General features: G+C 41.5%; 1 protein-coding gene across 2 annotated transcripts in view; it reads right to left on the bottom strand.

Annotated features, from left to right (window-relative positions):
* KDM3B (lysine demethylase 3B) overlaps positions 1–18,994 on the bottom strand; it is a 65,930-nt gene extending 46,936 nt beyond the window's left edge. For both annotated transcript variants that reach the window (XM_027605207.2, XM_027605208.2), the window contains exons 1-2: positions 18,682–18,994; positions 4,332–4,499 (exon numbers count right to left, since the gene is read on the bottom strand). In XM_027605207.2, coding sequence (XP_027461008.1) covers positions 4,332–4,499; positions 18,682–18,876 — 363 coding nt within the window. In that variant the 5' untranslated portion in view covers positions 18,877–18,994. The remainder of the gene's footprint in view (positions 1–4,331; positions 4,500–18,681) is intronic.
* Positions 18,995–20,318: the final 1,324 nt, after the last annotated feature.

Here is a 20,318-nt window from a genome sequence, read left to right as displayed (position 1 = left end):
CTTTACTTTGCTAACAGGATATAAACAGTGGATACTCTCAGAATTAAACTTACACCACGATTCTGTCCAACTTCAGAAAACAAAACTTACTAAAAAAAAACTAAGCACAAACAACAAAAGCAAAAACAAACAAACTGGGGTGCCTGGGTGGCTCAGGTGGTTAAGCGTCTGCCTTCAGCTCAGGTCATGATCCCACGGTCCTGGGATCGAGTCCCGCATCGGGCTCCTTGCTCAGCAGAGTCTGCTTCTCCCTCTCCCTCTCCCTCTCCCCCTGCTTGTTCTCTCTCTGTCTCTCTCACAAATGAATAAATAAAATCTTTAAAAAAAAAAAACTAAATAGCTCACAAATAGCAAAAGAAATGACCAACAAAATGAAAAGGCAATATAAGGAATGGGAGAAATCATGTATTAGGTAAAGGGTTAATATCCAAAATATATAAGGAGCTCACACAATTCAAAAGCAAAAACAAATCATCTAATCTAAAAAATGGGCAAATCACCCAAATAGACATTTATCCAAAGAAAATATACAAATGGCCCATAGGTACATAAAAAGGAGCTGAACAGGGGCACCTGGGTGGCTCAGTCAGTTAAGTGTCTGACTCTTGTTTTTTTTTTTTTTAAGATTTTATTTATTTATTCATGAGAGACACAGAGAGAGAGAGAGCGGCAGAGGGAGAAGCAGGCTCCCAAGGAGCAGGGAGCCCGATGCGGGACTCAATCCCAGGACTCTGGGATCATGACCTGAGCCGAAGGCAGACGCTTAACCATCTGAGCCACCCAGGCGCCCAAGAGTTTGACTCTTGATTTTGGCTCAAGTCATGATCTCAGGGTCGTTGAGATCAAGCACTGCATTGGGCTCTGTGCTGAGCCCCAAGTGGTGCGAGCTTGAGATTCTCTCTCCCTCTCCCTCTGTCCCCCTCTGCACTTCCATGCTCACTCTCTCTCTCTCTCTAAAAAAGTGGGGAGGGGGACTGAACATCACTAATCATTAGGGAAATGCAAATAAATACCACAAGGAGACATCACTTCACACCTTGTCAGAAGGGCTATCATCAAAGACAAAAAGGGCTGACAAGGAGGCAGAGAAAAGGGAACCCTTGTGCACAGTTGAGGGTAAACTGGTGCAGTCACTATAGAAAACAACATGGAGGATCCTCAAAAAATTAAAAATAGAACTACCATATGATGCTGCAATACCATTTCTGGGTATGTATCTGAAGAAAATGAAATCACCATCTCAAAAGAAAATCTGCACCCCCACATTCACTACATCATTATTCACAACAGCCAAGATATGGAAACGACCTAAGCATCCAGTGACAGATGAGGAAAATGATGTGGTATGTGCACACGCAGGAATACCATTTAGCCATAAAAAAGGAGGAAAGCCCATCACTTAAACAACATAGATGAAACTTGAGAGCATTTTACTAAGTGAAATAAGTCAGACAGAGAACAAATAAGATATAATCTCAGGGTGCCTGGGTGGCTCAGCTGGTTAAGTGTCTGCCTTCGGCTCAGGTCATGATCCCAGGGTCCTGGGATCCAGCCCCGCATCGGGATCCCTGCTCAGTGGGGAGCCTGTTTCTCCCTCTGCCTCTGCCTGCTGCTACCCCTGCTTGTGCTCCCTTGCTCTCTCTCTCTGACAAAAAAAAAAAAAAAAAAAAGATAGAATCTCATTTACATATGGAAGCTACCAAAAAAAAAAAAAAAAAGAACTCAGAGATACAGTGGAGACTGGTGATTCCCATAGGTCAGAGGGAATGTGAAATGGGTAAAGGTGGTCAAAGGGTACAAACTTCAGTTATAAGTTGTGAGGGGCCTAATGTAAAGCATAGTGACTGAAGTTAACAATAATGTATATTTGAAAGTTGCTAAGAAAGTAAATCTTAGAAGTTCTGATCACACATACACCAAATATTAACTATGTGAACCAGTGGAATATATTAACTAACCTTACTGTGTGGCAATCATTTCACAATATATATGTATATCAAATTATCATGTTGTTCACAAACTTGCACAAGGTTGTATGTCAATTTTATCTAGCTAGCGGAAAATAATGAGTTCTTAGGGAAGGAGAAGACTTTAAGGATTACATTGTTTCATAACCTTACTATGAGAAGACACTAAAGGGGAAAAATTCTTTAGAAACAAAAGTATCAAATATTACCTAACATAAAAAGTTTCAGTACTGGCACAAAATTAGACACAAAGATCAACTGAACTGAATAAAGAGCCCAGAAATAAACCCATGCTTATAGCTTATATGGTCAATGAATCTATGACAAAGGACACAAGAATATACAATGAGGAAAAGATAGTTTCTTCACAAATATTGTTGGGAAAACTGTACAGCTACATGCAAAAGAATAAAACTGGACCATTCTCTTACACCAATATAAAAATAAACTCAAAATGGATTAAACACCTAGGGCGCCTGGGTGGCTCAGTTGGTTGAGCAACTGCCTTCGGCTCAGGTCATGATCCTGGAGTTCCCGGATGAGTCCTGCATTGGGCTCCCTGCTAGGCGGGGAGTCGGCTTCGCCCTCTGACCCTCCCCCCTCTCATGTGCTCTCTCGTTCTCATTCTCTCTCTCTCAAATAAATAAATAAAATCTTTAAAAAAAAATGGATTAGGGGTGCCTGGGTGGCTCAGTTGGTTAAGCGACTGCCTTCGGCTCAGGTCATGATCCTGGAATCCTGGGATCAAGTCCCACATCAGGCTCCCGGCTCAGCGGGGAGTCTGCTTCTCCCTCTGACCCTCTCTCCTCTCATGCTGTTTCTCTCTCTCTCAAATAAATAAATAATATCTTTAAAAAAAATGGATTAAACAACTAAATGTTAAAACCTGAAACCATAAAATAAAACATAGGCAGTAATTTCGTTGACACTGGCCATAGAAACATTTTTCTCGATATGTCTCCTCAGGCAAGGGAAAACAAAAGCAAAAATAAACTATCAGGACTATGCCAAAATAAAAACCCTTTGCACAGGAAAGGAAACTATCAACAAAATGACATGGCAACGTACTCCATGGGAAAAGGTATTTGGAGAATGATATATCCCATAAGGGGTTAATATAAAAAAAAAAATGACACCATAAAAATGCCCAAATAATCCAATTAAAAATGGGTAGAGGACCTGAACAGACCTTCCAAAGGCATACAGATGGCCAACAGACACATGAGAAGATGCTCAACATCACTCCTCATCAGGGAAATGCACAAAACCACATTGAGATACCACCTCACACCCGTCAGTATCAATAAGACTAGAAATAACAAGTGTTGGTGAGGATGTGGAGAAAAAGGAATCCTCCTGCCCTGTTGGTGGGAATGTAAATTGGTGCAGCTACTGTGGGAAATGGAAGGTCCTCAAAAAATTAAAAATACAATTACCAGATGATTCATTAATTCTACTACTAGGTATTTACCCAGAAAACATAAACACTAATTTGAAAAGATACATGCACTCCTGTTTCTTGCAGGGTCATGTACAATAGGCAAGATATAGAAGCAATAAGTGTCCATTCACAGATAAATGGATAAAGAAAACACACACATATGGAGTATTATTCATCCATAAAAAAGAATGAGATCTTGCCATTTTCAACAGCATGAATGGACTCAGTGGGTATAATGCTAAGTGAAATAAGTCAAACAAAGGAAAACAAATACCATATGATTTCACACATATGTGGAATTTAAGAAACAAAATGAACAAAGAAAAAAGACAAAAAAACCCTTTATAAATTTTTTTTAAAGGTTTTATTTATTTGACAGAGACACAGCGAGAGAGGGAACACAGCAGGGGGAATGGGAGAGGGAGAAGCGGGCTTCCCGCGGAGCAGGGAGCCCGATGCGGGGCTCGATCCCAAGACCCTGGGATCATGACCTGAGCCGAAGGCAGACGCTTAACAACTGAGTCACCCAGGCGCCCCCCAAAAACCCTTTAATACAGAGAACAAACTGGTGGTTGCCAGAGGGGAGGTAGGTGGGGGCAGGGGTGAAATAAAGAGGATTGAGAGTATACTTATCACGATGGGCGCTGAGTAATACATAGGATTGTTGAATCATTATATTGTACAGCTAACACTAATATAAACCTGTATGTTAATTATACTTCAATAAAACAAAGTAAGTTTCAGAAGACACAGGAGAAAAGATCTCCCAATTTTTGCTTTAGTAACTTCAGAATAAAGGTATATTAGGGATAAGCGCGGAGTTTTGGGAGTTCTAAAGAGTTTAGCTATTGGGTAAATACCACAGTTACAGTTATAATATAGGAGTAAAGCCCAAATATGTTCCTAGCCAATAAATCACTCACCAGGGCTGGCCACTGTGTGATTGAGACTCGAGAGCCCTGGACAAGGACTGGGTCCTTCCGGGGTGCCCATACCAGAGACCCTTCCAGCAGAAGCACAATAACTTCTTCAGCATGAACTTTAACCCAGGAGTGTTGCTTCCAGTTACAGCCATCAAATTCTACAAAGATCTGCAAAAAGAGATGAAAAGGAGTTTGGAGGTCACATCTGGAAAAATCCACACTGTAATAATTAAAGAAACATAAACCGTGACTAGGAAAAATTCTACTTTTTTTTTTAAGTTCTTCTAATGAATTTCAATAAAAATCAATCTTACTTCAGAGCAAGGAAGCTGTGCTCAGCTTCACTCTGAAAAGGGTAGCAGAGTTAAGGGGGCACATCCACAGTCAACAATTTTTAGCCGTGATCCTATTGAAATTTGTAACTCTTGGTTTCCAATTTACATCTATGCACACCAGCTGGGGACTTACTATGTATAAAGAACTGGACTAGGTTCAGAAATAAGAGAGAGAAACCTAGCACATTTCCTGGTCTCAAAGAGCTCACAGTCTATTAGGCTGGAGAGAAATTTTTTACAGTTCTATTGAAAAGGACTATGAACTTTTTTGATACTTTTTTTTTGAATAGGTGATACACACACATGGCACAAAATTCAAAAGGATAAACACTGAAAAAAGAAGTTGCCCTCCCAGTCCTACGTGTGGATTTTACTTAATTTAAAAATTTATTTAATTAAAAAAAATTACCCCTGCCAGGAGTGATCTCATATCTGTTAGGAGAGGCATGCTATCATCATCAACAAGGCTTTGCTTCCTCCCACAAGAGACACTCTACTTTTTGAGACATGGTTAAGTAGACAGTGTAAGAAGTTTTTGAAAGTGATTCATATTAAATCAAACTACATTTTTCTAATAAATAGTATGCTTAGGTTTGGCTTTTCCATATAAATTCTGACTTCTGAGCATGTTTCACATGCAGCATAAAGAGCAAGACATACGCAAATAGGTATCAGTACTTAAAATAGTTATACCCAGGACCTAAAATATAGCTGGTCATAGAAGGGCTAGAGTGTTCATTCATTTTCACAGAATTTTAGTTTGCTTTTGGGAAACACATGCAATAAAGTGATAAAATATAAATGAAAAAAAAATCAAGACCAAGCAAACTACAAAAGGAAGTCACTATCAAAGTATAAAATGGAAAACTTAAGCTGGCCGCTAAGGGTCTATACAGCTAGTATGACTAACTGATGTTTTTGGCTCTAAGCTTCTTAAAGGCCAATTTGAAAATGGGAAGTCAGCTGCATAGGTCCCACCATCTACATCTTTTTTTTTTTTTTAATTAAACTCTACCCCCAACGTGGGGCTCAAACCCACAACCTGGAGATCAAGAGTCACATGTTCTACCCTCTGAGCCAGCCAGCTGCCCCTCTCACTGTCGGAAAACAAAGCCATTACGCAGGGAAGCAATGCTTTTTCCACCCCTTGGCACTGTAGGAAATTTCTCACAAGAAGCTTCCTAAGGCAACAATGAGTGATGTAGGACAAAGCCAGAATCCCTGAGCAGTGACTCCCAACTAGGAACCATGGAGTTACCAAGATTTTTAAGTACTAGGGGCACCAAGCATTTCCTATAGAGTGAGTACTACATATGTCGTATATATATGTACTATTATTTTAAAAATATATGTTGATGAGGGCACCTGGGTGGCTCAGTTGGTTAAGTGTCTGCCTTCAGCTCAGGTCATGATCTCAGGGTCCTGGGATAAAATCCCACAACAGGCTCTCTGCTCAACAGGGAGTCTGCTTCTCTCACTCTCCCTCTGTGCTCTTCCTATCTATCTCAAATAATGAATAAATAAATAAATAAAATCTTTGAAAAATATATGTTGATGATATAATGAATAAAATTTAAATCCACTAAACTTGTTACTGAATTCGTATCAGCTTTTATTGGTATACATGTTCTCATCCAGTCAACATACAAAATTATAGGTACAATTATATGAAATTTCAGGACACTTATACTTGAAAAGTGTGAAATCACTTCTCAGTAGCCTAGCATTAGGCTTAATCTCTTCACAGACAATATAACCTTGTGGGTGTGGAGTGCATTGCTGGAAAGTTATCCCAGAAATTAAATTCATTATATAAAGCTCCAGTTTTATTATAACAAGTAAGCTTCACTTCTACTTACACACACACAAAGGGGAAACGAGGCTCAGAAAGCAGAAGCATGATTTTTTATAGAGAAAGAGAACACTGAACTGCAATATATTTAATATACGAATGGGCTCACTCATATACATATATGTTCCAAGGGAATAAAACACAACTTCAAATAACTTGCGTACAACTGGGAAGAGATAATCAAGTCTGCACTTATGTGCAGACTCAGGCACCAAGAAAGGTAGTAACAGCATAAATAAACAAAGGTTGGAGTTTATGTTCTAGGAGGCTTGGATTTGAGCATTAGCTCCACTCTATGAACTGCAACACTGGACAAGTCACTCTTCCCTCCTCAAGCATTGGCTTTCTCCCTTGTGATACGACACACCTCTCTTACTTCCCTCATACAGAGGTTGTGAAATTTAAATTAAGTAATGGATTCAAAAGCACTTTGGTCAATTGCAAAGCACTACTTAGGGAATAATATGCCATAAAACAAAGAGAAATAAAGTAAAATAAAGAGGCAGCAGAGATCACCTCAGGGGTCCAGAGGGACTTACATGGGCTGAGGCCAAAAAAAAAAAAAAAAAAAAGTCCCAATCAAGTTCTAGGATGGCGAGGAGCTATATAAGCATACTGTGGAGGAAGGAGTGGGAGATGAGGCTAAAAAAACTAAGAGTCAAGGTGGAAGACCTTGAATACTGGGATGAAAAATTGGGGATTCATCCAGCTGCCAATGGGAGGGGTAAGTGTGCTTGTGTGTGCATGCATGTACACAAGTGCCACTAAAAGGTTTCTAACTGAGGTCAAGCTATGAACAGAGCAGTCAGCTTTAAGGAAATTCGCCTACCTACCAGTGGCTATAGATGGACTGGAGTTGGGGAAGGTAATAGGGAGTGTTCTTCGATGACTTAGAGTGGGAGCAGTGAGACTAGGAAAAAAAAAAATGACTTGTGTTTAGGAGAATCCATGAGTTCTATCACCAAGCTTGATGACTGGCTGGATAAAAGGGCAAAGGAAAACGCAACCATGGCTTGGATTTTGAACCAGAGTGGTACCATTACATAACTGATGTCAGGAGGAGGAGGTGGCTAAAAGAGACACAAGACCTTGCATGGCATGTAAAGAAGCATGAAGCATTAAATGCCCTGGCTGAGTCTGACCCTGAGTGACAGTCCTGTACTGGGCATCACTCAGAAAACCAGAGGTTGAGGTTCCATGGCAAATGACAGCCAGGTGCCATGCTGCAGTTCTAATCTGCCAACCACATTAAAAATCAACCCATGAGTCACAAAATTATAAGTTATAGCAACACACAAATATAACAACGCTAAAAGAAGTAACTGTACTACAGCTGTAACAATTTTTACTCTATGTACAAAAGAACTTCAACATTCCAAAAGTTAATATTCAGGAATCCTATCATCACTTATCTGAAAACATCAGGGAAAAGTTCAATTATTGGAAAGCCAGATCTTGCTTAATTTAAGGGAAATTATCTCGCAACCCACTTGGGCAAAGGACATATATGGAATAAAGTGTTTACTTTGATGACAACAACAGTGATGTATGTTCTGGGATCAAGCTATACCTCAAGGCTAACAATATGAATTTGTTTTAAGAGCAATATGGAGGGGCGCCTGGGTGGCGCAGTCGGTTAAGCGTCCAACTCTTGGTTTCACCTCAGGTCCTGATCTCAGGGTCCTGAGATTGAGTCCCCTGTGGTGAGATAGGGCTCTGTGGTCAGTGTGGTGTCTGTTTGAGATTCCCTCTCCCTCTGCCCCTCCCACCACTCGCTCGCTCACTTGCTCTCTCTCCAAAATAAATAAATCTTTAGAAAAAGGAAAATAAAGAGCAATATGGAATGTGGATATATGTAAACATATTCTCTCAACAGTGAGGCTTATTTCTGGCCCTAGCACTGTGCTTTACTCCCTAGCTAGAGTAATGGAAGAAGGTAGAACATATAAAGAATCATTTCAGACTAAAGTACCTAGAACATGAACTCTTAAAATGGTAGTGGCCAGGTCACAGAACAGGAGGAAGGAATATAAACTAACAAAAATCAATGATTGTGGTTGGACTGAGTCAGAGATGACCAAGGCAGGTTAAGTATCTGAACAGAACAAGACTAAAACAGTTTTGAGTTGATTATTTAAAATCTTTTTTTAAAATTTCTATTATTAGAATAGAAGCAGCAAATAGAACTACACATGCTACAGCTAAAACCCAAGGACTAGATGTAAAATATTTCATTAGTTAAGTTAGTGCCAATACTCTTGCTTTTATTTAAAAATTCCTTTTATAGTATCTAAGTGATTTACATTTATTTTAGTGACATTAAAATCAAAGAAATTCTTTAATAAAATCAATTAATTTCTCTCAAGTTTGATAACATCAGATAGTAGTAATATGAGTAATATAAGCTTTCATGTTTATTGTTTAATCATCAGTTTAGATTCTGGTTCTCCCTAAGGCCATCCTTCCTACAATTAATAAAATTACTCATTTATTCACTCTCAACAAAAACAGAACACCCCTTATGTTAATGTATAGCATTTACTGGGGTCAAGAATATCAAGGTGAATAAAGCTAGCAATTGACAGAGGGACTCACACCCCAGATGAGTCAACAGAGAGGTATAGAAATGATCATAGAGCTATGTAATAAGGGCAGTAACAAAGATGTGAACATGCTATATTAGGCCAGAAAAGGCATCTGCCTTGAGAAACTAGAACAGTTTTACAGAAGAGATAGTAGTACCCATGCTGGGTCTTAAAAGACAAGCATTCTGGCAGGGAAAGGAGAGCCTTTCCAGCAGGTACAAAGGAACAGAAACATAAAAGCAGACTGTGTGTTCCAGGCAGCAGCCAGAGCTACCAGTCAGTAAGTAAGTAAGGGCTCTGTAAGGGCTCTGACTGGCATGTTAATGCGTGATGCCTTGAAATCTGGTGGCAAAGGTGTCTTGTTTGGCCAGCAGAATGTTTTGTTGTTGTTGTTGGTTTGTTTTTAATGTGCATCTTTAGGCAGTGTCTGCACTCTCCAGGTGCCAATCTCCACTCTACCCTCTGGTCTTTCACCTGTTTTCATAAGCCTGGTACCCTGGACCCATGTGGGTTTATGTTCCCTGATATAGGCACTGGGGGAGCCACTGATAGTTTTAAACGGGGAGGGGGAAGACATAGTAAAATGTTTTATAAAGATAGTGCCATCTGGGGAAAAACTTAATGCTCAGTTTAAAATAGAAAATCAAAATAGAAATTACGAAGTATTTTAAATTAGATGAATGTCTAAACACACTTTACTTATACCGTGAAGTAGTATTGAGAAGTCTTTAAAAAATGAGATACATCTAGGGGCACCTGGGTGGCTCAGCTGGTTAAGCGGCTGCCTTCAGCTCAGGTCATAGTTCCGGGGTCCTGGGATGGAGCCCGCCATTGGGCTCCCTGCTTGGCAGGAAGCCTGCATCTTCCCTCTCCCACTCCCCCTGCTTGTGTTCCCTTTCTCACTGTCAATTAAATAAATAAATAAAATCTTAAAAAAAAAAAAAAGATACATCTAAAACACTTAAGGAAAAATCTCCAAGATGTATTATATGCAAAAAAGCTGGCTTCAGGGGCGTCTGGGTGTGTCAGTTGGTTGAGTGTCTGACTTCAGCGTGGGTAGTGGCCTTGGGGTCCTAGGATCGAGCCCTGTGTCAGGCTCCCCGCTCAGCAGGAGTCTGCTTGTCCCTCTACCCCTCCCCCTGACTGTTCTCTCTCTCAAACAAATAATATCTTAAAAAAAAAAAAAAAAAAAGCTGGTTACAGATTTTGGGGGGGCAGTGAGGGAACAGAAGGATGGAGACAAAAGAGGTAATAGTATTTTAGCCTTAATCAGTAAATGTGCCTTCTTCTTTAAAAAAATATGTATTCATAAAAATGCTTAATACTTTTAAAAGGGAAAGTATTAACTTTGGGAACAGGGTGGAAGATTAATTACAGAGAGAAGAAACTGAAGGCAGGGAGACCAATTACAAAGCCATGATAATCCAGGAAAGAGATGAAAAAGGCCTAACCCCACAAGGCTGTATGAAGGGAAAAGTTTGAGAAACCACAGAGATAATAGTAACAGGATATTGTGATGACTGAGAGTAAGGGAAATGGAAGACTAACTCAACTCCCAAGGTCCCTAAATTTTCTTTTCCAATTTTCCTACCTACACTCTGTTCACAAAGGACAACAGGTCCAAAATGGAGTCACTTGTGCTAAGCCCAAGTCATCAAATCACAAATCTCCCAGGAATGGAATCTTAAACCAGTAAATCTGGAACTACCTGGTCACTACTAGTGATGTAATCAGCCTGACAGACTCCCACTGCCCCCCAAGGAAAGTGGCCTTGTCTGAAACAATCAGCTCTTTGCTAGAATAATCTTCTTGTCCCACCTCCTTTTGCCTATAAATGTCTTTCATTTTGCAGGGCTCTCTGGAGTTCCTTTCTATCAGCCACAAGGGTTTGCTGCCTGATTCAGGTGTTGTTGAAAAAAGCCAATTTAAGATCTATAAAATCTACCAGCTGAATTTTAATGATTCTAAACAAAACGTAAAGTCTGTTTCAAATGATTTTACAAAACTGTGGGATATCTCGATAGCCAAGATGCGGAATGATGCATGTCTAGAAGACAGCAGTTTTCAAACAAAAAACAATTTTCTCTGTGTGGTTCCTTTGATCAAGAGATAGCTTTCTAGGGCGCCTGGGTGGCTCAGTTGGTTAGGCGACTGCCTTCGGCTCAGGTCATGATCCTGGAGTCCCCGGATCGAGTCCCGCATCCGGCTCCCTGCTCAGCAGGGAGTCGGCTTCACCCTCTGACCCTCCCCCTCTCATGTGCGCTCTCTCTCATTCTCTCTCTCAAATAAATAAAATCTTTAAAAAAAAAAGAGAGAGATAGCTTTCTAACAATTAACCTTATTCACCACCTCACCCCCCCCTTATAACAACCACAATAAATTAAATGTTAAGTACTTGAGTACCATAGGGATAACCTGAATAAAAACTCAAGCATATACATATATAGCGCTTTTAGGGGCTGTGGAATCACAAAGATCTGGATTTGCATCCCAACTTCCTCATTTCTTAGCAGTGTAGCCCAGGGCAAGTCACTTTAGCCTCTTTGCGCCTCACCTCCTTTGCCTATAAATAGGGACAGTAAGTATCTCAAAGGATTGTCTGAGGATTAAATGAAATAAAAGCATAAAAGGCCTAGCGGACTTTGGTCTCCTGATAAACTTGCATTCCTTAAGAAACTCACACTACTGGTCTGATTATAAATTGGTATGATATTAAAAAAAGAAAAAAAATGTTATCTATCAAGAATCTTAAATATGTGAACACTCTGTGTCTCCATAATAACACTCCTGGCAATAATCCAGGATAGGCTTTATTCACAAAAATGCTCATCACGGCATAACTGATAAAGGCTAAAATGTGAAACAATTTCAATATTCAATGAAAGAGGAACAGTTAAATAAATTATCCAGCCAATAAAAATTGTAAGATTTTTCTTAGAAAGCATTTTATTGTCTTCCTTTCAGTTGAGAACAATACATGTTACCTGTGGAAAATAAAGCACCAAGAAAATTAAAATCACCCATACACAAAAGTTTTCAGTAACACAGGAAAATTGCGACATTAAGTAAAAAAGCAAAACACAAAATTGAAAATACAGTATGAATTCGACTTTTAACAATTCTAAAAAAGAGGTTAGATGAATATGTATCAAAACATAAACAGCAGTTTCTAATCGGTTGTGACATACAGGGGCTACTTTTAAAAATTATCATCAAAATAATTTCTTCATTCTGTATCACAGGCATGCATTACCTGAGAATCACAAAAATAAAACATCTAATGCTTCTAATCTAATAAGCCAGATATAAGTCACAAAAACCAGTGGACAATGGACTTCGGACTGGAGTCCCAAGTAAGATTCCATTAATCTCAAGACCAAAAAATTAGTACTAAGTCCATATCAACAGAAATATGTAACAAAAAAATTAAAGATCAATTATATTATAAACACCTTATGACAGGAGGCCACAGAGTAGAAATTCTGTAATAAATCAGATGTGAAAGTTAACAATCTAATACCAGCTTCTAAATATTCTTTTTAAGATATGGGAGTCAGAGAAGTCCTCTTAAAATAACAGAAAAATGGATGTTCTGTTCTTGATGGAACTTACAATTTAGTAGGGAAGATAAGCTAGCTATACATCTTGTTATATATCTATAAGAAGAAAAACCGTGATTAATATTCCAAAAGAGGCATATAACAAAGTACTAAAGTAGCAAAGAAAAAAAAAACATGCTGGGGATTCAGAAAGGCTTTACAGAGGTGGTAGAACCTGGAATGCACAGGCTTTCTCTTCTCTTTATAGGATTTCAATGGTTAACATTAAAAGCAAAGGGGTCAAGGGGAAACAAAGCAGAAGCCAGAAAGTATTAAGAAAGTGCAAGATCACTGAATCAGGGATACTTGCTATAAATATCCTTTTGGCAACACCCACGTTCCCTCATTCGATTCTTTGCACACCAAGGGTCCTTCTTATCTGTAATTTGGTCTTGAGTAGACCAGGAGGGGGCTCTGTGCAGATCTCTGGACAGGTATTATCTCCCACTGTAAATTAATAACCTTATATGATGATTTACAAATAAGTCTCCAGAGAGTTTGGTTAGTGAGAATCAGTTCCCTAGAGCCTGATTACTCCTGGACACACACACACAAATGGAGTTTTTGCTCTTGCAAAACAGAGAGGTCATACTATATGAGTCACTACTTAACAATCAGGCAGGTTTTACCCATCTATAGAAGAAGGGTAAAAGACACTCTGGCAGTTAGGGGAGTGGGGTAGGGAGGGCTTAAAAACCACCAACCTGTCAAAGGCAGTGGAAAACTGAGAAGCAGCAACAGGTGTTGTGTCCCCCAGGCCTGTGGAAGCAAAGCCTACAGGAATCAACTCCAGCTGTTGAGAAAATCACTAACAACAGAAAGGCCATGTTACTTACCCACCATTTAGGGGAAGGAAAGTGGGGAACTAAATCAACCATAACACGATGGAAATGAGAACCCGGCAAGTGAGCACTGAAGGAGGGAATGAGCCCTTGGCAGGTGGGGAGTTAGTGAAGGAACTCTTAGAAACAAATGGGTAATTAAGAGGAAAGATCTGATTGTGTAGTAAAGGGAGAGAGGATGCTGGATGGACAAAATGACCAGTGATCACTGGTGGATATACTACACAGCTCTAAAATAAACAGAATGCAAACACAAAGAGGCAACTATTAACAATTATACACATACATACAAGACAAACTTTAAAAAAAAAGAACAATATGAAACACCTGAGTGCCTGAAAAACTCAAGGATGGCTCACTGTCTCAAAAACAGACCTCCTGCTCTAAGAGAATTAAAATGAAAAGTGCAGTTAGAGGGGCTCACACTTAAACATTACATATTCATTTGTACAATCTCACTTTTATTTAAAGTTCTCTAAACCTTACACCAATCCACAAAACCATATTCTATTTAATAAACCGCGTATTGTGTATCATGCAGCTTTTTATTAAACTTCTGGAATTATAAGAAAAGGACACTTAAGGATAATCATTAAAATCTATAAACTCCCATTTCAATTAGGACTGAAGTTCTAGGTCACAGGCTTTGACTGTGGACTGGAAATATGGTACTGTCCTGGACCTGATTCTAATCATTACATTACCTACAAACAAAGTAGGGAGGTATTTTAAAGTCCACCTAACCCGAGACAAGGAGGACGTAAAAAAAAATAAGGCAGATACAGATATGCTTTCAGTCCTCTTGGAAGACTCCCAGACAGAAGAAACATGGTACTAGCCTGGACACTGCTACAATTATTACATTATCTGGAATCAAAGGAAAGGAGTACTTTAGAGCCCACCTTTCCGCCAGATAAAAGATGAAAGATTAAGGGATAAAAAAAATAAGGCAGATATGCTTTCACTCCTCTTCCAAGTTCTGGAGAGCTGTGATAGCTACGCTACACATTCAAAACAAATCAGTGCTACTAAAGGCATCATTTAATTATAAGAAACAGCAAGAAAAGGGCAGTTTACTTAATAAAATTGGTGCTGCCACCATTGGTTACTCAGTAGGAAACAAGTTAGATCCCCCACCTCACATGCCGTTTGCAAAAATATTCCAGGTGGATCAAAGATCTCAAGGTAAAAATAAAGAAAACCTGAACAACATTTATATAGGCTCAAGACAGGGGAGCTGTCCCCAAGCAACCCAGAAGCCATTAGGAAAAGTCCAAGAGATCCGATGATATAAACATTTTTGTTTTTCTGTATGGCAAAACAACTCATCAAGTTAAAAGACAAAGAGAAAATAACTGCAACACACTTGTCAAGTAAAAGAGTTCATATCCTGAAAATGCACAGAACTTGTACAGAGCAATGACAACTCCTTTATTCAAATGGGCAAAAGATAGGCATAAAACTCATTAAAAAAATACAAAGAGCCAATAAACATAGAAAAAAGCCAGTAGTCATGAAAATGCTATATTATTCTTTACCCATTGGATTGCCAAAAATGACAAAGACCGATGACACCATGATGGCAAAGGTAAAAAGGGAAAGCACTGCATGCACGCACTGCTGGTGGGAGTATGAAATGCTTTCACCTCACTGGAAAACAACCTGGCATTACCTAATAAAATAAAAGATGCATATACTCCTGTAGCTCCTAACCCACTCCTGAATGTCTAAACTACAGAAATAAAACCATGATTACACAAGATATATGCTCAAGTTTATTAACCACAGCATTATTTGTAGTACCAAAATTTTTTTTCAATAACTTTAGCAGCATAAGGAGGAATGATTGAACAAATGATGGTACATCCATTCTATGAAATACAATGTAGTTACCTAAAAGGATGAGTAAGATCTATAGGTATTGATGCCCATGGTATAATGTTGAATGGAGAGAGAGGGGCAGCTGGCTGGCTCAGTGGGTAGAGCCTGCAACTCTTGATCTCGGGGTTCTAAGTTTGAGCCCCAGGTTGGGTATAGAGATTACTTAAAAATAGAATCTTAAAAAAAACAGAGTCCTTACTTAAAAGGGGGGGGAAAGAGCCTGCAGATATTGTGCAGCGTGATACATTTGATTAAGAAAAAGGCAACCCTTTGTATATAGATGAATGTTTTTACATTTTTTGTACTAGTATGAAGAAAGATGAGCAAAGCCTTCTTTTGCAAGTGGAGGCCTGTGAAAGATAGATTGTTGGCTTTTCCTGGGTACTTTTGGTTATTTGACATTTCACAAAATGGAAGTCTTGCTTTTTAACAAAAAAAAAAAGGGAAGGAAAACCCATGTTTTTTTTTTGGTCTGTGTGTCTTACCTACCGTCCCTACATATATGAAGGTTCCAAGGTCTCTGCAACTCATATGAACCAATAATGATTTAGAACACAAAGAGGACAGACTTTAGAGTCAGAAAGAAATGCATAAAAATCCATTAAACTAATCTTGCAACAAGACTTTTTTTTTAAACAAGCCTATTTAGAAATACAAATAAAGCTACTATTCCATGGGGGGCGGGGAGGTTTTTTCCCTATTACATCTAAAAATCTCAGTAATTATTTGTTAGCATAGCTTTGATGAAGATGCCCACTATCAAACCCTCAACAACAAAACTCCCAATCAAAAGGATCCTGACTTTTCTTTTTTCATATTTCATTTTAAGGTAGTACATCGCTTTGGTATTGTTTTCCAGAAAAGGGTTCATTAAATGGAGCAGGGCTACATTTTGAAACATTCAGGATTAAAAAGTATTTAGAAAGAGGGTATTAATGGAGCCTAAAACTGAGAAGTGTTTTCAATCACTTCAAAAATTCATTCATCCAACCCTCAATTACTCATCCTTAACAGGGGGCGCCCTGCTATGCATTACTCAAAACCAAGCATGCCTGAAAACATCTTAAACTAACTGAATGAAAATCTGCCCAATCACAGGCCAGCTGCTTGAAAACTCCACCCTTGAGTACAGGAAGAACACTTTTGATTGGAAGACGGTTGTGTTTACTACGGTGTGTGGTGCAAATTGGTAAGGCCCACATGTCTAGGGTCCAAAGGAAATCTCTTTAATGAAAAAGAAAAACAAACGGCCAGTTCTCATCCTAGACTAGTCATTGTCATTAATAGAACCTCAACATAGCAACTGCAATTCTTGAGCAATTTTGCAAACTGGTGAAAAATTCTAAAGGCTCTGAGTTTTGTTGTGGTTGTTTCTCATCTATGTCCCTTGATAAACATACAGGACAAGCTTGTTTATTCTCAAAATCCTAATCTGCCTTTGCTTCTTTATGTATACAGCTCCATGCAAGACCTCAACACAGTTCTAATGTACGCTTGGCTTTAATTTCCAAGAATCACTGCAACTTTTTACTTGGTTTGAGAAACCAATTCAATGAGCCCAGTGGTAAAATTATTCAGTATTTAGCTTAGTAGTGTCCAGCATTTCAGTGAGCTTCAAAAACCTCTGCCCTTAGGGAGCCCAGCAAACAACAAAGTGAATGGGTAGCCATTTCAGGTGCAGAGCTCATTAGCAATTCATCTGATGGAGGAAACAACTAGAATATAAAATTCCAACTGAAAAGCTAGGGCAGGCTAGGCCTTAGGTCAAAGTATGCATGTAATGATGGATCTTCATTATGTTTTGCACTTACGGGGGTAAATTAATGGCTCTGAGAGAGACACCTCTCCCCCACCCCAACCTAGAAAGCAGTCTTTTGAAGAAAGCACAGAGGAATTTAAATCCAAATCCCCTCCTTCATCATCATCCTCGTCCCCTTGTATTCCTGGTATCTTTTTACAAATTCGCCCCACTGAAGCCTCATAAATGCCCAAGCAGCCTTTTCTTATTTAGCATGGAGAAAGATCAAAGAATGTGAACTCAAGTAGCAGAAGCAAAGGCTAAGCCAGCCGCAAGCCAAACAACCCATAAAAGCTTGATAAGGGGGAGGGGGGGAAGCCTACCACCACCGATCAATAGATAGAAAAATGAGTATCAGAAACCTACAATATCAAATCCCCAAAAATCATTCCAATTTATAGCAAATAAAATATCTAGAGGAGCAAGTTCATCACGAAAATTTGCCTTCTGCCTGCTGATGCATTACATTCCAAAAGAATCTCCCTATTTTCATAGTATCTTAACAGAGAAGCTAGGGCCGCTATCAGAATGAGGAACTAAAGAGGCTTGCAAAGCTCAAAGACAATATTTTGCCGCCACATTAACAAAAATAACACAACCTGATCCCAAATACTAGTTAAGTTCTATTTTACCGAACAACTTTAATCACAAAATATACCAAGGCAAGTATTCCAAAAGCGCCCAAGCTCCAACACAAAGTTTCACAACAAAACCTCTCCCAGGGTTGAGGGAGTAGCCGAGCTGGGAGCAAAAAAGCACCACCCAGCAGCAGCCCCATTCGCCCGCTAAGACACATCTCAAACTTATCAAAAACAGCCACAACTGCAGCTCCTGTCACCCAGAAGCTCAAAGAGAAAGGAGCCCGAAGAGAGTCCCGAGAGCTGGCCTTTCTGGAGACCGCCAGGCCGAGCCGGGCTCAGACAAGGAGGAAGTAACTGCCAGATAAAAAAGCCCCGAGCAGCTCCAACTGCAGCCTCTGTGCCTCCCACAATTGCCCACATTCCCGCCCCACTCGGGGCTCCGGGAGGAAGGGAGCAGGGCGCAGGTTTCCAGGGAGGCTGGGAACTACAGGTCCGCGTCTTTCAGGAGGCAGCGACAGCACCAGCCGAACTCTGAGGGGCCCGGGAACCCAGGGTTCGGGAGCCTGTTCCCAAGGCGTGTTGGGGAGAGGGGGGACGCTGAGAAAGGGGTCTCTCAGGAGGCGGGGCCTCCCAGGTGGAAGCGGCAGCTCCTGGCGCCCTGGCCGCCCCCGGGGGGAAACCGGGGCGCGCACCCCGACGCGGAAGCCATGCCGGCCAGAGCTCGGGGTGCTGAGGAGCCGGTGGGGGGCGCTAAGGAGATCTGGGGGCGCGGAACTGGGTCACCCCCACCCCACCGCCCCCTCACAAAGGCCCCCGGGGAGGCCGCCCGCAGGCCCCGCAGCCCCGGCCTCAAGTGCCCGCCTCGGCCGCCACTCACCGCTAGGTCCTGGGGCACCGCCCCGCTCATGGCCCGCACCGTGCCGGCCCGCCAGGCCCGAGTGCGCAGCGCAGGCCCCGGATCTCCGCCCGCCGCCGCCGCCGCCGCGGGGACCGAGGCCGAGGACGAGGCCGCGGTATCCGCGAACAGAAGCAGCAGCCGCTTGCCCACCGGGGAGGCCGCCGCGTCCGCCATCGCCAGGGCCGGCCAGACCCGCGCTCCCGCCCGCCGCCTCCCACCACCTCTGCCGCTGAGCGCCCGATCCGCCCGCAAGGCCTCCCTCCGCACCACCCGCGGCCGCGGCTCCCCCCCACCCCCCCCAACAGCCACCACCAACCACCGGCGCCGCGCAGCGCCCCCCGTGGCCGGGAGCGGAGCCGCAGCCCGGGCCCCGCACAGCGCCCCCCGCGCTCCGGAGCGGGGCGGCAGCTCCGGGCCCCTCGCAGCGCTCCGCCCCAACCTCCCCGGGGCCTGCAGTGCCCCCTGCGGCAGGGAGGGGAATTGCAGTTTCGGCTGGGGTGGGGAAGTGGGCGGGTCCTTCGGTCTTCATGGCACCATCCTGGGCCCAACCTTCTTTCGGGGGGGGGGGTCCCCATATGTGAGAAGGCTTTAGCTTACCCGCCTCAGACACCAAAGACTTTTACTGGGGTGGGCGGGGCTTGAGGGGCAAGGTACCTCGAGTTGGTGTTTTGAGCTAAGCAGTTAGTGCCCTAATATCTATTGATTTCCTGTCCTGAAAATACGCCCTTACCATTCCTGTCACTATCTTTTAGGAAACTCTCCCCATTGGCCCATGGGACACAATATCTTTCTCTCACTGGCCCATGACATAGTACCATCCTATTCTATACTCCCAGTACGTCATAGGTTCCTTTCCAATTGACCAATGTGTTACATCCAGTGGATGTTACAATACCATTCTTTCCACTGGGTGAAGGCCCATGTGCTTCCAATATCCTGGTATTTTGACTTAAACCCATGGAACTTCTTCCTTTTCCAAGTCTGCCAATGTTTTAAGTACAGGTGTTTCTCAGTTAAACTTTGAGGGGAATTGGGATGAGACCAGCAATAAAGAGATTCTCCTCTCTGGTTCAATAGCACCTCCTCTTACCATGGAAGTAGTGGGAGTGGGGGCAAAGAAAACCCCACCACTCCTATCTCAATTCATTTAATATAGCTGTGAGAGATTGATAACTCCTGATAGAAAAGGGACCGTAGAGAAGGGGAGATACTGAAATTTTGACCTAGATGGTCTTGCACACCAGGCACTGGGAAACCTCAATCATTGACATCAACAGTATCAGATTAGCACAGGGTGCATGGTCTTACGGAGGCAGAATGAGTATATACGGAAGTAGATACAAACCACATAGATAAAGGGTCTAGAAATAATCCCTGATTGTTATCCTAAAAGTGACCATTTCTTTCAATGATCTGCCCTACAGACAGAAAGAGCAGTAGCCGGTTCTTTTCTAAGACTTATGTGCCTACTCAGTTAACTCCTGTCCATACCTTTTCTTTACCCTTGACATACTTTTCTTGCAGCAAAGGTCTAAGGCTCCAAGGGGGAGCAGGCAGCAACTACTGACTTTAGAAAAAGTATGAAACCTCTTGGGAAGTCATTCTAGAACTAACCT

The sequence above is a fragment of the Zalophus californianus genome, chromosome 5 (genome assembly GCF_009762305.2).
Source record: "Zalophus californianus isolate mZalCal1 chromosome 5, mZalCal1.pri.v2, whole genome shotgun sequence".
In the NCBI taxonomy this organism is placed as follows: domain Eukaryota; kingdom Metazoa; phylum Chordata; class Mammalia; order Carnivora; family Otariidae; genus Zalophus; species Zalophus californianus.
The sequence above is the reverse complement of the archived record's forward strand: the minus strand, read 5'-3'. Positions and strand labels throughout refer to the sequence as shown.